At 38.6% G+C, this 19,455-nt stretch overlaps 1 protein-coding gene and 1 long non-coding RNA gene across 2 annotated transcripts; one reads left to right on the top strand and one right to left on the bottom strand.

The window, feature by feature from the left end:
* Positions 1–611: 611 nt before the first annotated feature.
* cntnap1 (contactin associated protein 1) lies at positions 612–18,381 on the top strand. The gene is made up of 24 exons (XM_032587665.1): positions 612–1,515; positions 5,073–5,174; positions 6,958–7,151; positions 7,444–7,597; positions 7,748–7,951; positions 8,116–8,300; positions 8,388–8,537; positions 8,620–8,881; positions 8,964–9,113; positions 9,204–9,378; positions 10,207–10,313; positions 10,412–10,534; positions 10,748–10,951; positions 11,042–11,198; positions 11,282–11,409; positions 11,738–11,911; positions 11,989–12,207; positions 12,318–12,557; positions 12,630–12,869; positions 12,966–13,093; positions 13,619–13,712; positions 13,797–14,027; positions 14,108–14,152; positions 15,295–18,381. The coding sequence occupies exons 1-24, from the start codon at positions 1,455–1,457 to the stop codon at positions 15,492–15,494; spliced, it is 3,927 nt and encodes a 1,308-aa protein (XP_032443556.1). The 5' UTR covers positions 612–1,454; the 3' UTR covers positions 15,495–18,381.
* Positions 18,382–18,458: 77 nt separating this feature from the next.
* On the bottom strand, positions 18,459–19,224 carry LOC116735641 (uncharacterized). Its single transcript, XR_004342408.1, has 2 exons — positions 18,847–19,224; positions 18,459–18,814 (listed from the first exon to the last, which is right to left on the bottom strand). It is a non-coding gene; the product is annotated as an uncharacterized LOC116735641 (long non-coding RNA).
* Between the last annotated feature and the right edge of the window lie 231 nt (positions 19,225–19,455).

The raw sequence follows: 19,455 nt of genomic DNA, 5'->3' as shown, positions 1-19,455 counted from the left end.
TTAAAACAATGATATGGGCACCTTTACATAAATTATTCTGTTTGTTGATGGCTTATAAGTTTGTAATCTTTTCTAAACACACTGAGCTTTCACTGTAGAAATCACGCGGAAAAGGCCTGTGACGTAGCTTAAGAGATGGACATTAGAGAATAATTATTTCTTCCCTGACTGTCTTTGTTCACTTAATAGTTTTTGAACCTTATCGGTTAAATAAATCCTAATATACTGCCTGGCCAATCCGATGCGGTGCCATTATTCCCTGCAGATTTGTTGGCCTACTTTATGCTTTCTTCTGTATTCAATTGTGTTCTCTTCTTGCATTAACAATATTTCTATACTCTTATGGTATTTCATGGAAAAAACCAGAGGCAGGGAGCTTACAAGCTGACAATCTGATTTGATTGGAAAAACTCTGCAAATCCGTCCCTGGCCCAAGCATTCAATCTCACATCATCAGTGGCACACAGACGCTACATAAACCCCCTCCTTAATCCCAAAGCCTTTTTTTATTTTATGGTCAGTGTGCCACCCGTTTGCACAAATCCCTCTCCCCCACACACCCTGCCCCCACCTATGTGTGCGTCTGAAAGGATGAGTCTGAGGTCAGGCACAGCTGGCATCATCATCCTGTAACTTTGTACTGCTGTGAGCACATTTGAAAACGTGATGGTTTGAAAAGGCATCAGGACGAGGTTGGACGGACAGACCGGAGGACCTTGCAAACTGCTTGAAGGATGTGACTGCCTTCCTCTTTGGCTGTCCCTACCCCAGAGGATGGGGATTTTCTATTTTGGGGATAAGATCTGATCCGCAGTCCTGGAAAGAAAGACATCTTGATCATCCTTCACATCAGCAGTGCATGCTTGTGCAGCCTACTAAAATGAAACTGTGAGTGGAGGAAATGAACAGAAAAGAGCAATGACAGAAAAATATATTTTTCTGTATGAATATTACTGTCTCCATCTCTACTATTAAGATTTAAGAAAGCTGGTAAAATACCTAAGTCATCTAGAAAAATGCTGCCAGACTGCAGTGGACCTAAAAAGTTTTGACATTCCTCCCCCACTGCCTCCTCTGCATCTGAGAACCCAGACTCTCTTGGAAGAGACGCAAAGGAACCCCACTCCCACCTTGGTCAACAAGATTCCCAGCGCCTTTTAAACACTTTTACCGAAATGTCAGACGCCGGATCAACAACCTTACGAAATTTTCCTATAAACTGAGCAATATAAAAGAGATAAAAAACCAAAAAGCGCGCTCTCGGTGAAGCTCAGCATCAGCACCAGCATCCGAAGCGCGTCCCCGCCCCGGTAGAGGCTGCCCGAGATCCCGGGAAGAGGAGTTGGAGCTGTGCGAGTTAAAGTTGGGCTAAAAAGGGGGTGAGAGGATGCTGCAGAGGAATCTTCGATCTAATTAACATAACCTATGTGGAGAAACGTCTTTCTAAGTGAAGGATGACTTGCAAAATATTGAGCATATGCCTCTTGTTTTTGGGTTTTCAACATTGCTCATCACGTAAGTCTTGTCAAACAGAAATTATTCATGTGTAACCGCTTGCTAGTGCATAGGTGAATTATGCGTATTTCAGAGTGCATAGAAATGTCTTACCTAGAATCTGCTTTATGTTGGACTGATGTAGCTGGAAAAGTTAAAGATTGCATCCAGAGGCACAGCAGTTATCAAATAGCCTACTAATGGAGGGCAAAGCCAGAAATGCTGGGATGTTTGAAGGGCAACACACATTGCAGTCAAATCAGACATTGTGATAAAAGCCGGATGATTGCGTTTTTTTTTTACCGCTTCTTTTGACTGCTGCAGTTTTAAAGGCGTCGGTTTGCGGAATAACACATAAAAAAGTGCGCTGGCAGACCGCGTCTGTCCTGCAGAGGGTGCGCATGGTGGTCCCTCTCCAGCACAGGACTGTCTGCATTGCAGTGCTTTCTCTCAGGCAGCACGCAAGTTTTTTTCCCCAGCGTGCTGCACATCTTTATTTTCATAAGGCGCAGCGTCACTTGTGCTCATAAAACAAGATAATATCTATATTTATTCAGATATGTTTTAGAACCTTGCTGCTGAAAATCTCTTAAGCGCATTTGTATGAGGATGGTTGAGAGACAGCGGGGCTCTGTCCTCACCAGGACCAGCCCACTGCAGTACTTTTATTTTGGGGGTAGCCTGCGTGGACCTGCATGGGGAATCATTACATTCATAGGGTGGATTTGGCGACAGAGACAGGGGTTGCGATCCATCAGAGGTTCAGTCCGTACTGACAAGCTGCCTTTTTGATTACCGGCTATGACCTCATCAGTTTAGGAAACCCTGTTGGGGTGTCAACCAAGAGCTACAAAATGTGAAATATTGAGTATGGAAACAAGTTTATTATAGTAACATGAATAAACACTACACATTTTTCTTGCACGTTAGTTTTAGAATTACTTATAACACAATATTTTTTTGTGACATAACTGCTAAAAATATTTCAAACAAATTTTAGGAATTAAGAAAAAAGTTAACATGTAATCTATGGCAGCCTGCTGTTTGCAAGAGTCTTGCTACATTGAGTTAGCTGAAGATGTTTGGTTATATAGATTAATCACTGCATATATCTGCCTGACAAAGGTTTATGGAAATAATGCTGGATATTATCGTATATGGGTTGTGTATGCATGGTGGAGGTGTGTCAGACTCAAATGGATCATCAGATCCTTAAGCTTATGATCTACTTTTAGGGTGGGGCTGCAAAGTTCCTATCAGATGCTTTGCAAAAAATTTGAAGTGTTTTTATATACTGTTAATATTAATGGTGCAAAGAAAACACAAAAGAATAATGCACAAATAAGCTATTTTGTTATATATTCTATCGGAGTCAAATTCTGAATATGCATGCATGGGTTGCAGTTTTGTGTCACAGGTCGTACTCTGGCACACCCTGCTGTGAAGCCTGATTCAGCATAAATTATTTAGTCAACCTGCTTTAAAAGAAAGGTTTTGATTAGCCTTTTCTATTTCCTCTTCTTGTTTCTGGTATACCATTGGCATTGCAGCAATGTGTTGTAGTTAGTGTTGCTCCTCAGTTGCCTCCCGCATAGTGCCAGCTTTAAGATTTGCCTCAGTGCATAATGGATGCAACACTCAGAAGTGATGTCTCAGCCCAGACGGAGCAGCCTATGTCTTAAAAGCAGACTGATGAGTCAGCAATAATGGTGCTGTGGTCTCTAAGAGTTGCACTGATCGTCACAGAACCGTTATACATGCAGAATGTGTAAATGTATTGTGATATGATTAGAAATAGAGGAAAATATGTAGACTGGGCTCTTCACCCAGGCATCAGGTATGGTCCACTTTAATTGCTGTGTCATAGCAACACCCACTTGGGATGAAAGAGGCAGCAAAGCAGAGGATTCAGATGCAACACAAGAAAATGATTGGGATGTAAGGTTATTTTTAGAGTTTGGATGGAGATAAAGACAGGAGTGAGAGCAAGGAAAAAGGAAATGACACACCGACTGGGTGGAGGTGCAGAGTACGTGTCAAGCTTGCAATAAGGAGGAACTAAATAATCTGAGTTAACCTACTGCAGTCTAAAATAGAGCTAATTTTCTTTCTTAACGTGAAATTTATTCCACCTTCGCAGCATCACAAGGAATTAAATCAAAACCATTTGCAAAAAAAAGAAAAAAAGAAAAACAAACAATTGTGAAAGTGGGAGTGGACAGGGCTTCTTAATATTTCTGTGGAAATGACCAAGTTGCAGAAAAGAGATGATGCTGCGATGGAAAATGAATCTCTTATTGATAACTTGCAGCCTAGAAGGGATCTCTGTGTGCTAAAACAAGTGAAGGTCATTTGAGACAGAGGTCACTTTTCACTCGCTCAGCACGTTTCTTCCACCTGAATGTGCAGCATGTTTGGTCATAGAAGAGGACAGAAGTTCAGCTTGTGTGAATAACATATTAAAGTCCCAGTATATCTCAGTGCAGCATGCAGAAGGGTGTGTTCGAGGCATAGTTTATTAGCTTCATGGCTGCTCTAGTTCACATGAAAACATTTTGCTTTCTCATGTCCCTTCGACATAGGATCTGCTCTCATTAAAGTCCTCCGCTTCACTGCAATGTCATTTTGTGATTTGACACCACATTCTACTTTATACTTGCCTATTTGCAGACTCCATAGTTCTGCTGTTATCCTTAGTCTCTAACCTTTCTTTATGACCTCTGTTAGCATAATAACACACATACAAAATGAAACTTCCTCCTTTTCCAGTAAATGCACTGTCTAAGGACAAAGAAATTCTTAATGAAAAAGTGAATTTTTCTACTAAGTAAAACCCTGTCCTTTTAGATATAAAGTCTACCTATATTAAATCTTTTGAGACTATAAAAAGAAATATTCTGGCACTTAAAAAGGGACAGTTTTTCTTCTGCAGCTGAAGTTGAGGGCATCAGACATTTATTGTTGTTTGTGACAGAAGTGAGGTTAGGCAGAATTACGGTCACCTTTATTAGACCTGGGCTAGAGAGCAGATTGGGGACGTTACTATCAGTCTCACAATGACGTGCAGAGCAACCCAACATGTTAGCGATGTGCTCTCAGTTTTACTGTGACTTTCTACCTCAGAAAAAGCTTCTGTTCTTATGGTAAAGTGAAGTAAACACAGAGAGATTTATGTGACACTCCAATGTTTTTACCATTTAGCAAAATTAAACTACATACACGTTTCTCTTTTTGGAAAAAAAGGTCTGGAACTGTGTGATATGTCTGAAGATGCATTTCAGAGTTAAATTTAGCCTTTAGTTGTTTATAGTTTGCCCCAAAATAGTGAAGGAACAAAGATGTAAGCCAGACATGCTCTCTTAGGAGATCTACGGGCAATCTGTTAGATTTATGAGCTCTGCTCCACCTGCTTATGGGTCTGTGCTTATTGTGAAATATATTAGTGCTTCACACAGCCTGAATCGACCACTTATTAAAGTCAGACTGGGGCTTTTTACAGCGGCAGACTTTCATTGCAGCATAATGAGAAGTAATTTTGGTACTTCCTGACTTTGATGTCATTCATTTGGTTTTTGCAGGAGAATGTGTTGATCCACTCATCTCTGGGCTCTATGCCTCCTCATTCCTGGCCTCTTCAAGATATAATTTTCTGTACTCTGCCAACTTTGCAAAACTTTATGGTAAGTTCCCATTCATTATCTCCATTTTCTCCATACACTTGCTATTCAGCTCAATCCTGGGTAGCATTTAACGTCTTAAAAGCAGAAATCTAAAGTGTGACTCATAACATCAAAGAGGGCTTCATTCCGCTTATTATCACCTGATTTTATGCTGGTGTGTATGGATGTAAAGCAGCACTGCCCTGGGATTATTACATCAAAACAGATTTACCCACCATGTTGTTGTTTCCTATTTTTAACATATTACTAAATTCACCTCAAGGAAGGGATAATCCTTAAAGTGTTGAAACCTTAGAATTTGATTACTGTATTGAGAATGACAGGCTAATTTAATTTAATTTAATTTAAAATATTTTCACTAAATTTCAGCCAAAATGGTTCTGCACATACATTACATATAAAATATCTTATTTACAGGGTTACATACCCGCATTGGGCATTTCCAATCTGAAGGGCATCAAATGGTTGAAGAGACCAAAAACATAGGATTGACTCAATATCAGTGGCAATAAAACATATTCAATTTGCCACATAAAACTGAATAGAATCTTATGTGTTATTTTAAATAACAATTGCATAGAAATGAAATTAATTTCTCTACAAGAAAAACATCTACACAAATTAATCTAAGCTAAATTTCAGTTCTGTTTACTCCTTAAGCAGAAAATCACAGCAAATGTTATCAGAAAGCAGCTTACAGAACAACAAGGTCCAATGCAAGTGCAATTATTTAGAATCCAATTTGGTAAATATTGAGTTCCACTCATGCCAGTATGATCCAATCATATAGTCAGGTTCAGATCCACTGACATAAAGTCCAGTTGCACTACCTTAATATAAAATACAACACAACCAAGTTCAGTTCAACATATAATCAAAAAAGTGATGTATGTATCGCTAACTGTGAAACAGTAAGTCCCAATGGTTTCTATGAGTAAGGGAAAAGTGAGAGAACCCCAAAGTAATAATTGCATTACAGTGCTCCTGTGAATGGCTTTATTTTTGAAGAAAACACAGCAAAACACAGAAGCATTCTCCACACAACAGAAAAAAAGAAGCTATCCATAAATTATGGCAGCTAGCTCTCTTAAAGAAACACAGAAGCACTGAGACAGAAGTGCTTTCTGCAGGAAAGTAAAACAATTAGAGTAGGCTACATCTAATTAATGGTAACAGCAGCAACCAGCTAAAAAGTCAGAGAAAAAAAAACCTGTTGGCTGATAGCAGCAATAGCTCAATAAATGACTCTATCCCAGAAATCATAGCTGAACACAGCAACACTATGGCAGGTATACTTTCTGTTCAAAGAAAGGAACCCTGATGTTATACGTACAGTTATTTAATCATGCATAACTATGCAGATAACGAGGGAAACTACAGGGATTTCATCAGTGTTTACACAAAGATAGAAGACAATATGGTGGTGTAAGAATATATTTTTTTTCTACTGTGACCTTTCTTTAATGTGGTCTGTTGGGAGCAATAATGGTGAGGCAGATAGCTTCTGACAGGACACCCCTGAGATTATGCTTATTGGTGCTTCTGTACTGAGATCTACCAATTACTAGAAATCTAATAATTTATGATCAATTTAATGTGATTAGTAAAAAAGGAATTGATGCAATCAAATGAACGTCATCCAAACCCAGACACTGCAACAAAAGGGTTTTATTCACCGCTCTTTTTTAAATAGGTTTATAATGTGGCTTAAATGTCAACTATTTAGCATTCCAGCCACTATTTCATGATATCTTAAGCTGTCACTTTCTTCTCTGCCCTACAGGCAGCAGCGGCTGGTCCCCGTCCCCCAGAGACAAACAGCCGTGGCTGCAGGTTGATCTGGGCAGAAAGTACAGACTGGTGGCAATCGCGACCCAGGGGACGTTTAATTCTTATGACTGGATCTCCAAGTACACACTTCTCTATGGAGACAGACCAGACTCCTGGACACCGTACATCATGAAAGGAGGAAATTCTGTAGGTGTCATGAGCCAAAGCGGGAGGGGTAGAATGAGGGACAAAAAACAGCTGAGCCGAGGATTAAACTGTCATAATAACATAAATGTAATCTTTATAGCCGATTTAGGATATTTTGGGGTGGCTTTGTTATATTTATTGCCAATGGGGCTGAAACAAAGTCAGCACGGCATAATATCTATCTTAATAGTGCCAAATCTAATCTCATCATCAGTTCATCTCCAGTCTCCAAATAAGGCATTAACACCAAAGACATTAATGCAATAACTCTCCCTATCTCATCTGTGCGCAGACCTTGCCTGCTAACTGGAATTACTATCAGGTGAGGAGGAATGTCTTCCATTATGCCTTCACTGCTAAACACATTCGTCTGTTGCCTCTGGAGTGGAACACGGAGAATGGAGGAAAGATTGGCGTCAGACTGGAGCTCTATGGCTGCTCTTATGGTAAAAATCAGTGATGAGTGGAAAAGATTTACAAAAAAAAATATTAATAATTTCTATCATTCAGTTAGTAAGAATAAAACAGAGATAAGAAACAAGATGTTACTGGTTGAAATTCTTATGATCTAGTTCTTAAAATTGCCTTGCTTCCAGATTCCTATGTGCTGCAATACAACGGAGATGATGCAGTGGTCTACACCTATCCAGGAAAAAGGTCACGTACTTTGGTTGACCACATTGCCATAAACTTTAAGACTCTGGAGCAAGATGGTCTGCTGTTACATAGCGAGGGGATTCAGGGAGACCTATTGACCCTGGAGCTAAAAAAAGGCCGTCTTTATCTGCACATCAGCCTTGGTGAGAAAGGAGAGGGAATTTAAGATTTTGTGAATTAATTTTTTTTGTTATAGTGAACAAAGAAAACAGACTCACTGAGCTTAAGTATCAGTGGCTTTACTTCTTTCAGTGACAGTAAAAGCATCTCTTTATGTTTTAAAAGCCTTTTTCAATTTTTCCTTTAGGAAGCAGCATTATACACAAAGTCGATGGCCGAATCACTTTGACAGCAGGTAGCCTTTTGGATAATCTGCACTGGCACTATGTCACTATCAAGCGCTATGGTCGACAGGTGAACTTTACAGTGGACAGTCAGACAGTGACAGCTGTTTGTAAGGGAGAATTTACTCACTTGGATCTGGATGATCAGGTAATGAAAAATAAAACAATCATTACATGGATGTCCAGAATGCCTGATAAGGTTTCAAGCTGAAAACTTGAACTGAATGTCATTTAGATGTACGTTGGAGGAGTAATAGAGCCAAACTTGTCTCACCTTCCTACCATACCGAATTTCCGTGGGTGTCTGGAAAATGTCTTTATTAATGGAATCAATGTTATTGACAAAGCCAAGAGAGAAGACCCTGATGTTCGTATTCCTCGAAAGGTAAAGCTTTGTATTAATAATAAAGAATTTGTTGAAAATGTTTTATCCCAACTTGAATGGTCTAATTTCTCCATTGTAACAGAAAAAGATGAATTTTGCCTGCCGAGACATTCTGCTTAGACCAATGACGTTTGCCGGACCCAACAACTTCTTGCAAGTGCCGGGGTTCTTCGGTAGGCCAAAGATGTTCGTCAAGTTTAAGTTTCGCTCCTGGGACTACACTGGGCTGCTGATGTTCACACGCTTTGCTGATAACCTGGGTGCCCTTGAGTTAGGTCTCAGTGAGGGTCAGATCAATGTCACCATTTTCCAGACGGGAAAGAAGAAAATTCAGTTTGGTGCAGGTGGGCCTTAGGCATTTCTTACAAGATTTAAACTTCTTGTTTAGGCACTGCAGTTCTTGAAATCCCTGTTCTTGTTCCTCAGGATACCGGCTCAATGACGGTTACTGGCATACTGTGGATTTGGCAGCCAGAGACAACCTACTGACTCTAACCATTGATGAAGAAGAAGGTTCACCACTAAAGATCACCAACCCCTTCAGCATACGGACAGGGGATCGCTACTTTTTTGGAGGTGAGTTGATAATTTTAACTTCTGCGAAGAGCTCTGTTATGCTGATTGTTTGATTTTATAATCACACAACATTTCTTTTCATGCTTTCAGGTTGTCCGAAAACCAATAACACATTGTTCAAGTGTGAGACCAAACTGAATCGCTTTCACGGCTGCATGCAGCATATATTTATAGACAACGAGCAGCTTGATATTGACATTACGCTGCAGCGACAGTGGGCTCGATACGAGGAGCTGTTGATAGGGACGTGTGGGATTACTGACAGGTATGAAATGACTCAAAGCACTTCAATAGTGCTTTGAGTCATTTGGAGACATTTAATTCTGAGTTTCTCTGATCATCTTGGAGCATGATTAAGCTTCTTTAGCTATATTTAGTCTCATAAACCAACACTTCAATTGATGATTCTGATTTCATTATTTGTGTCATCAAAACATATTTACTAATGATGCAATGAAGAACAACATAACAAAGATCCTAACCCTGATTCTTATCAACAAAGTGATAAAAAAGGGAATCAAATATCTGAAATATTATCTAAAGTGACAAAACTTGAACCTTTATCAAGTTTTGTCTTTGTCAGTTTGTTGACCACACTCCAACAATAAAGTCAGTGTTTTTGTGCCCTATTTTTCAGTAGGCCACAAAGCTTGAATCTGAACTGAGAGGGATAAAAAGGGAGGAATGACCTGGACTCCTTAGTTTCAGGACCAGAAATGCCACAGCAAAAGGAAATGTGCAAATCATGAATCAGTTTTCTGATCACGGTTGCATCTCCCAGCTCAGTTTATGGAGATTTTAAGAATTTTTTAATTTACAACTGATCTTGGACTTTCATTAAATTCCTGAAAAAAAATTATAATTTATACAAGAAAAAATTTGAAATATATTTTAAGGCATTTGAACTGAACTATATTTTCAAACAGAAAATCAGTAATATCTATTTGGAAGAGGAGATTATTTTGGCTAGCTAGAAGTTCAGCAAGGAAAATTTAAAGCAACCTAGAGAAAAGTAGTTAAGGTGTGGTTTTCGTGTACTATATTCTTTAGAAGTGTGAAAAAACTTATAAAAACAAAAGTCTTTTATCTACAGATGTACTCCAAACCCATGTGAACATGAGGGCAGATGCATCCAGTCTTGGGATGACTTCATCTGCATTTGTGAAAATACAGGCTACAAAGGAGAAGTGTGTCACATGTGTAAGTGGTGTTCAGTAACCTTCTTTATTGATTTACACTTAACTTAGGCACAATTTCTCGTTTATATTAACAAATCGATCATACATTTCCAACAACAGCGGTTTACAAAGAGTCATGTGAGGCCTACAGACTCAGCGGCAAGTACTGGTCTGGAAACTACACTATCGATCCTGATCTCAGTGGGCCGTTAAAACCATTTGAGGTGTACTGCAAAATGAAGTGTGAGTAATCACTGTTGTTGCTAAAATGCAGCTTTATCAGCATTGTGTTCAGCCTTCATGAAAACAGATGGGCATGCTATCTGTTATGAGAAAGTAGGAGGAAACTTTCATGGTAAAGTAAGAGGAGATAGATGCTGCGATGTCTCTGTGTTGAAAAGTAATTGCTTTACTTTCCCACTCTAATTTTTTCTGCTTTAAAAAAAATCTTTGCAGCATATAAAGCTTGGACAGTGATTATGCATGACCGAGTTGAAGGAACCAGAGTGAGTGGAAGCTCGATAGACAAGCCATATATTGCAGATGTGAACTATTGGAATGCTTCATGGGATGAAGTCAGTGCTCTTGCCAACACCTCCATGTACTGTGAGCAGTGGATCGATTATTCATGCTATAAGTCTCGTCTCCTCAACACCCCTGGTGAGTGAGATCAGTCTGTATTCCTTTACTTATATCTGAAGTCAATATTAAAGACTTTAGTGACTCACATGCATATCTATTTGAAATTAGATGGAAGGCCTTTTAGCTACTGGATTGGTCGGAATAACGAAAGTCACTATTACTGGGGTGGGACGTTCAGGGAAGTCCAAAAATGTGGCTGTGCTATCAACCAAACCTGTGTTGACCCCAAGTTTCAGTGCAACTGTGATGCTGACTACAGGCAATGGTAAAAGACACCACCAAAAACCAAATTATTTGACTTGTGTTTTTTTATATTGACATTCATTTTATCCTTCGGTGGCTTTCCAGGTACTCGGATAAAGGCTATTTGGACTTCAGAGACCACCTGCCTGTGAGGAGATTGGTGATTGGGGACACGAACAGAACTGGTTCAGAAGCTCATTTCACAGTCGGTCCACTCCGTTGCCATGGTGACAGTGAGTTCAGTATACTGGCTTTTCATTTCTACTTCTTTCATTTTGGGGGATAAGAATACATCTTTTTTCCTTTCAGTAAAAAACCAAACATTTTTAGTAAGAAAATAGCCAGTGACCATAAAATAATTCACAGCACAATCTTACAATTCAGATATAATCAATACAAGCATTCACCAATCTGTAAACTCACTAGGCATCACATGTCATCACATTGTTAAATAAAAGTAACAAAAAAAACTGTCTGGGCTTCAGTGCTCTGTAGGCACATCAAATTTCTTTGTACATTTTTTTTGCAAAAAAATGACACATTTTTTTGTCATTTTCACAGGAAATATTTGGAACACGATAGCCTTCACCAAGCCCACCTACATCACCTTCCCCACTTTCAGGCCTGGATCAACAGCTGACATCTCCTTCCACTTTAAAACCTATCGTGCACCTGGCGTCTTCTTGGAGAACTCTGATGACCAGCTTAGAAACTTTATAAGAATAGAACTGAACAGTAAGTTAACTTCACTACCATCTTTGCCTTTTCTGATCGTATTTAAAGTTTTTCATCTCTCTCTTTTTTTCTTGCAGCCACCCACAATCTTGTGTTTGTGTTTATGGTTGGAGATGGCATCCTTAATGTGACTCTTCGCTCGCCTGTGCCACTCAATGACAATGAGTGGCATTTTGTTCAGGCTGAGATTAATGCAAAACTGGCACGAATCAAGGTCGATTACCAGCCTTGGGCTGTCAGACGGTTTCCAGGTCAGACCTTTGTCACCATGGAGTTCACACACCCCGTCCTTGTAGGTAGGTTCCTCAAATAGAACTTATTAAAATTCTAATTTGAAACTAAAAAGATCTGTTTTTCTTTTCTAAGCTAGTTCTCTAAACAATGGCATGTGCATTATTTTCACTAGGTGCAGCCAACCGCACCCTCAGACCTTTTTTGGGGTGCCTTCGAGGATTACGCATGAATGGTGTTCCTCTTGATTTGGAAGGAAAAGTAAACGAGGAGCAAGGTATAAGGAGGAACTGCACTGGACAGTGTCTTAATACCACCATACCATGTCGAAACAGCGGGCAGTGCATTGAGGGATATGCAGCCTACACTTGTGATTGTAATAACACAGCCTTTGATGGTTTCTACTGCCACAAAGGTAATTCCATGTTTAGTTTGTTTATATTGTGAATGTAGCAGGGATCTAATTCCTTTTTTGTCTTTTCCTAAGACATTGGAGCTCACTTTGAGGTTGGGTCGTGGCTAAGGTACAACATACGAAAGAAACCCATTTCAGATGAGGCAGCGTGGGCAAACTGGATCGACCCACACTACGACAATTTCAGTCTCGGGTACAACGACACGTCAGATGACATAGAGTTCAGTTTCAGCACTGTTCACAAGCCAGCTGTATTGCTGTACATCAGTTCCTTTGTTCAAGACTACATTGCTGTTATCCTCAAGGTTGATGGTAGGTGAAGCAAAGCAAAATAAAAGTGTACTTTTATCTTTTTAGCTCTATGGTTATCCCACAAAACCTTTGTGCTATCCCTGTTTTTTCTTACAGGTAGTGTAGATCTGCGGTATAAGCTCGGGCTCATAACACACACGTACCAGCTGACTCATCGAAACCTGGCAGATGGATACCCTCACTATGTGAACATAACCAGACACAACAGAACAGTCAAAACACAGGTTCTTAAACTCTGTACAGTTTACTCTGTATAAAATTTGACGTAGTGTTCATAACTTTCATGTCTTAAATATGCTTAATATGTATATATACAGTATATAGCATTGTTGTCCTTAGTCTCCTCTATTACTGATTTGGCATTACGCTGAGGGTCATTGTCCAAAGAATCATTCATGCTCACATTTTCACTTCCTTGCTGATGTCTTAAGATGGTGTATCAAAATTTCCAAATAATTTATCCTTCTTATGCCATTAATTTAATGATGTGCATAATTTCCTCCTGCAGCAAAACCACCCCGGTAGCAACAGTCATTATGGTCAACCACTTCAATTTTAGTTCCATCAAACCACATGTAATGACTCCAGATTTTAAAGGCTATGTCCCAGAGTGCATTTCCAAGTTGTGGTTTCATTAGGTGCTGTTTAACAGTTTTGAAAATGTATTTATTAAGAAATAGTATATGTGCTTGGATGAATTTACTTCTTATGAGTAAGAAAACTTTAATAAAAGTTATATACAATCATAGGTGGATTACATGGAACCCATTGTGGAGAAAATAACCCTTGTGGAAGATGCTAGGTTTGACTCTCCAAAGTCCATGTTCCTAGGCAGAGTTATGGGTAAGAATATTGCTTGCTGCTTATAAAAAAGAACATATTTGATCAAATAAATGTGTGTTTTTTAGCTTGTGTCTTGTTTTGCAGAGGTTGGTGACATAGACTATGAAATTCAAAGGCACAATGCTCCAGGCTTCATTGGATGCGTTTCAGGAGTGAGGTACAACATCTACGCCCCTCTGAAGGCACTGTTCCGTCCAAATGAAACAGATCCGCCTGTAACAACGCAAGGTTTTGTCTCTGAGTCCAATTGTGGGGCCTTTCCTCCTGTTCTGGGTTATGTGCCTTGGGAGGTGGACCCCTGGTTCACTGGCATAGGTGAGTGTTGAAAACCCGGCATCATTTCTGTAAATTGAAGGAATATTTTTTTAACAATTTACTGTTTCTTTTTATTACAGAATATTTTTATATCCATGATGATCTTGGCCTCTTCTGGATAACTTGTAAGTATTTATAAACATCTTGGCATATTTCTAATCAGACATTGTCTTAAATATAATTATTTTCTTGCCACTGAATACGTCTTTTAAAAATAAGACCAATACTTTGACAAACTAAGAACGTAGTTGATGTTCCTGATGAATCACTGTGATTGTGTTTTTCTTTATATGCTTTAATCCTTTATAGCAGAAGAGTCCTTAGATTTGGAACAAGCTTTTGAGGATCAGTAGGGCATCTGACTGCAGACTGAATTTAGATACAGTAGACAGAAGCCCCTCTGTCCCATCACTGAAATAAATCTATTTATCATTGATTACTTAAATGAGAAATTGCTTGAGTTTTGATTTTGATGAGCATTTTACTATAAATAACAGTTAAGTTTTACTGTTGATACAAATATCTGAGTATTCTTTTGTTATGTTTATACACGTGTCTGACTTGGGATTCATAATCTACTAGACATCAAGTTAAATATCAAAAACAAACAATGTGCGACTTAAATGAATAACAGGCAAAGGGCAAAAATGTCTCCCTGCTCAGCAGGCCAAGCTGAAGTATCTGGATTAAACTACAGCAGAAACACCCCCTCTGCTCCACCTCTGTCTAAGACCGTCACCGGATCAGTCTATATTTAGTCCAGCAAGGGCGCAGCTTGCTGTTCATCATTGGATGTTTCGGCTTAATAGATCACTTAGCCTCTGGGATATTATGCAAATGCAGGACATCCGCATGTTATTAGGGATTGGTGCACCATTCAGGCAACCAAACAATAGAACAGCAGACATCTTTCTGTGCCCAATATACTGTTGAAGATAACATCTGAATGGGAAATTACACTTGTCTTGTTTCAAATATAATTTATCCTATGACTGTTTGTTGCTTTTACCTGTAAAATTTTATATCAAATGATAAGCTTTTAGCAGTACCTTATTGTCGTAAATATGCCTAAAGCCTTTCAGAAACCACCGTAGATATTTACTATTCTATTCTATTCTTAAACAAGAATCCAATGGTCTCTGCTGATGTGCAAATTTGACCTATTATGGGAGTTAAATTTACACTCCCCATTTTCAATAATGTCAAAAAATTAGCAGATGGTTTCTCCTTGTCTCCCTGTCCTAACTGTGCTATTTTTATCCTTCAGTTATTGTCATTCTGGCTTTGCTGCTGCTCTTGGGAGGTTTGTATGCCATCTACGTCTATGCTTACCAGCAAAAAGGCAGTTATCACACCAATGAACCCAAAAATCTGGAGTCTCCAAGCAGCTCCAGGCCACTGACAGAGACCCTGAGGAGGGAAAAGAAGTACCTACCAGAAATTGAAGAGGAATTCAGAAGTGGCTAGCATCATAGGACGTTTTGGACAATGGGTGGGGGTTGGTATGAGTTTGGATCGAGGGAACTAGCACTTAAAAAAACCACAGATACCTGTAGTAAGTTTTCTAATTGTTTGGTTTTATTTTTTATATTTAGTTTTGTGTTTTGTTTGACGAATGAGCGTCATAAAACACGCCCCGGTGCTCTGTTTTACACAGTCCTTGTTTTAGTAAGTTTAAAGCTGAAGTCAAGCCCCATGTTGCATGAGTAGCCAACAAGTCTCACACTGTATTGCAGGGTGAAATACTGAAGTGCCTCATCTGAGCAAGCTTAATCTGAACGCATACTAGCTTCACCAGAGAGCGTTCAGATAAGACACTGTGGGTAAAAAAAAAGGAATTTCAAGGAACATATTCCAACTTTTATTGATTGATTTCTTGTCTGAGCCATTTTGGAGCCTGATGAACTTCATCAGTAGCTTTCTATATAGACCAATTGCCATATTAATTATACCTTTCATGGACAATCTCAGATGAGCCAATTCTGAAACAACAGCTAGTACTCCTAGAGCTTGACAATGCACATATATAAGAGCTGGTGAGCTGCAAGCATTCAAATCCAAGTAAAAAAGCTGACGATTATGGACTTGATCCATACAAAGATTGTAAAAGAGACATTTGCTTATATTTGTTGTATTACAGCCTACAATAGTGCATTTCCAGTACAGAATAGCACTTGTAAGTGGTTCCGATTTGCCATAGCATTGCTAGTTTGCTGTTTTGTCGAGTAGCCTGCTCAGATTCACAACACATGGTGATGTGAAGTGAGAATATTAAGAAATAGTACCTCAGACCGTGGAAGCTTGTGGATTGTTGGTGTAACGCCGGAGTCAAAGTGTAAAATAAGTTTTCTGGGTACGAAGTGCCCTGAAGTTTCCATTTCTTCTGTCTTCTGGTCCCTTTTACTATGGTCAATCTGTCAGCAGCTTGGTGCTATAGTGTTTGACAGCTATCTCTACTGACAGAATTATACATATTAAAAATCAGTCCTTCCATAATTCTTTGATGTTTAGTAATAGACTAATTTAAGGGACACACTGCTCTCTGGCCATACAAGAAGCACACCCAAAAACCATTTTTACAGAGGACCACAACAGCACAGTACAGTACTATAATTTTATCTGACACTGCAAGGAAATGTTTGCTTCACATTCTAGAAAAACAGTCATTGCTGCTACTGCTTGGTTAGCTGCTTTCGTTAAAATAAAAGAAAATCCTAACTTTAGTTCAAGTGGATGTTAAGAAGAATTTTATTTGTTGTGTGGTGCAACCAAAAATTAGAGCTATCATCAATCACTACTGCTCTCCTTAACACTAAAACACTACTGTGTATGTGAAATAAGCAGTTAAAGAAGTAAACATACTAGCTATGCATATGTAGAGCATGAGCGCACTTTGCAGTAAAATGCAATAATATAAGCTTCTTCCAGTCACTAACAGTTTTTTTGGATTTACAAATGTTAAATAGCAGATAGGATGTCATGTAAAAGTGTATATGTGAACCTTTAATACTGTACTAAATGATTTTTTTTATTTCTAGAGTTTATACACTTTAAGCTTTGGAGTGCTCTGAATGTAAATCCTTTGACTCTGCAATGTATGAGCAGACACTACAGTGAAGACCTGCACTGACTGCTTAGTACTGAAAGTATCACATAGATCGCTCAGGTTAAAGGAATGCACAGTACTCTGCTGTCTGTAGAGCTAATGCACCCCAGAACACGACATTTATGGGTTTCTTCCATTACAGAAGGGCGGAGCTGTGCAAAATTATACAGGGAAAGAATGTACAGTAGATGTAAAAAAATAAAAAAATACTGTACAGCAAAGACACGATTTGCCAATAATGTATGAAGCTGTACAGATCTGAAAGCTTGCATTTGCAAAGCTATATTTTTGAAAACGTGTTTGTAATGCGTTGACTGAAAGCAAAAGCTGAGCAAATGGAATGAAACTGTTGGTTTGTTGGTGATGCAAAGAATGGTTTCTGTTTTTGTTACATGGACAATCCCCACTGAAAGTTTAAATGTGAGATAAACTTAGATCACATGTGCTTTGCTGCTTATTATGAAAAAAAAGTAAAAAAAAAAAGAAAAAATGTTTTACCTAAATGTAAACACCTCACTAAATCCATCGTTAAATGGACATCCACCTTAGCAGTGTCACATTATTTTCACCTTACAGCAAAAAACATATGTGGTCCCTGGAGTGTATGTGTGTGTGAGACCCGACCTTTTGATGTTTGTGTATTTGCAGCTTGGCCACCAAGACTGAGTAAATCTGCACAGATGCCAACAATCCAATCCACTAAATGTAATACAGTAACTCCAGGTTTGCAGGGTTTGGTCTACGGATGACGTCAGGAGGAGTACAGTAAAATGGTCAGTAGAGGGAGCTATTCAGCCAGAAGACAGCACTGACAGGGTGTTTGCTTTATGCTGGAAATATGAAACTAACTGAGCACTATTTAATGCATCCTAGAGTTAAACATTAAATGACAATTTAAAAAACATATTTAAAGTATTCTAAAGTAGAGGGATTGTAATATGGGTATGATTTGGCTCCCAGAAGCAGATTTTAAAACCTTCAAAGGAAGAAATGCATTTTCAGACACCCTGTCAGCCATGATTTGCATAAGATGGATGATAAGGCACCAAAGCAAGCAGGAGGCATGATAAGACCAGCTCAGATTTCTCTGCACCACCAAACAGAAGCTTTCTGAAACAAGTATTAAAAGTTTGGATTCTTTTTGTTGTTCCCCAGCTTTATTTTGTAATGATTTCACTGTAAATGACCATTACTGTGTAAATTAAGGCAAACTGTCATCTCAATAAAAAAAAAGCCTAAAAATGAAAACTGTAGTGTGTTAAGTGAAGTGTTGACTGGATGTAATAACCAGGCAGGAAGCAATGATACATCCAACATTCATAAAGTATAAAGTTAAACCTTTATTTTTATAGGCATACACTATACACAGCATTAACCTTCATGTTGTTCAATACTACTCAGGGAGACCTCATTTGAAATTAGCAAGCTTTCAATAAAATACACTTACAGTGCATTGCAAATGTATCCACGCTACTTGTAGTTTATTTTAAGATTCAAAATTTTTACAGAAACAAATCAGTTTGTAGTCATTTTATGTGATAGACCAACACAAAAAGCATAAGGAAAAAACATAGATATTAATTTTACAGATAAAAATTAAAAATGTGGTGTCTTTGATAATCTGATGTCCATTATGTGTGGAGGAAAACCCCCAATTACCATGTAGATTGTAAAAAAAAATCTACATGGTAATTGTAGATTACCATGTATTACCATGGAAACAGGCTTTCCTGTTTATTCTGACAGGAAAAGAAAAGAAATATGTCAAAAGAAATATGAAAAATTAAAACATCTTAAATACTGACTTGTGGCAAGTGGAAGTTCACTTTTCAGCAGACATTAGGTCAGTTGTAAAGTAGATACAGTGCTTAAATGTTTATGTTCAACATTTTCCTCATTCAATCTCAGCTTAAGCTATTTTCCAGGGTGGAACTGATGAAAATATCAATCTGTTTATGTCCAAAACTGATGGAGAAATACCCCAAAAGTGGCCTCTGTTCATTTCGTTTGGACACACCTTCTAATTCAATGGGTTTTCTTTATTTTCATGACTATTTATAAGGCAAGAAATCCCACTTATTAACCTGACAGGGCACACCTATGAAGTGAAAACCATGTCAGGTGACTACCTCTTGAAGCTCATCAAGAAAATGCAGAGTGTGTGCAGAGCAGTAATCACAGCAAAAGGTTGCTACTTTGAAGAAACTAGAATATAAGGGGTATTTTCAGTTGTTTTACACTTTTTTGTTTAGTGCATATTTCCACATGTGTTATTCATAGTTTTGATGCCTTCAGTGTGAATCTACAATGTCAATAGTCATG

The sequence above is a fragment of the Xiphophorus hellerii genome, chromosome 16 (assembly GCF_003331165.1).
Source record: "Xiphophorus hellerii strain 12219 chromosome 16, Xiphophorus_hellerii-4.1, whole genome shotgun sequence".
NCBI lineage: Eukaryota > Metazoa > Chordata > Actinopteri > Cyprinodontiformes > Poeciliidae > Xiphophorus > Xiphophorus hellerii.
This window is presented reverse-complemented; position numbering and strand designations above follow the sequence as displayed.

Coding starts and splice junctions, on each gene's coding strand:
- cntnap1 (XM_032587665.1), top strand. CDS start 1,455: ATGACTTGCAAAATATTGAGCATATGCCTCTTGTTTTTGGGTTTTCAA. Junction 1,516..5,072: donor TTTTCAACATTGCTCATCAC/GTAAGTCTTGTC, acceptor TGGTTTTTGCAG/GAGAATGTGTTGATCCACTC. Junction 8,538..8,619: donor ATGTTCGTATTCCTCGAAAG/GTAAAGCTTTGT, acceptor CCATTGTAACAG/AAAAAGATGAATTTTGCCTG.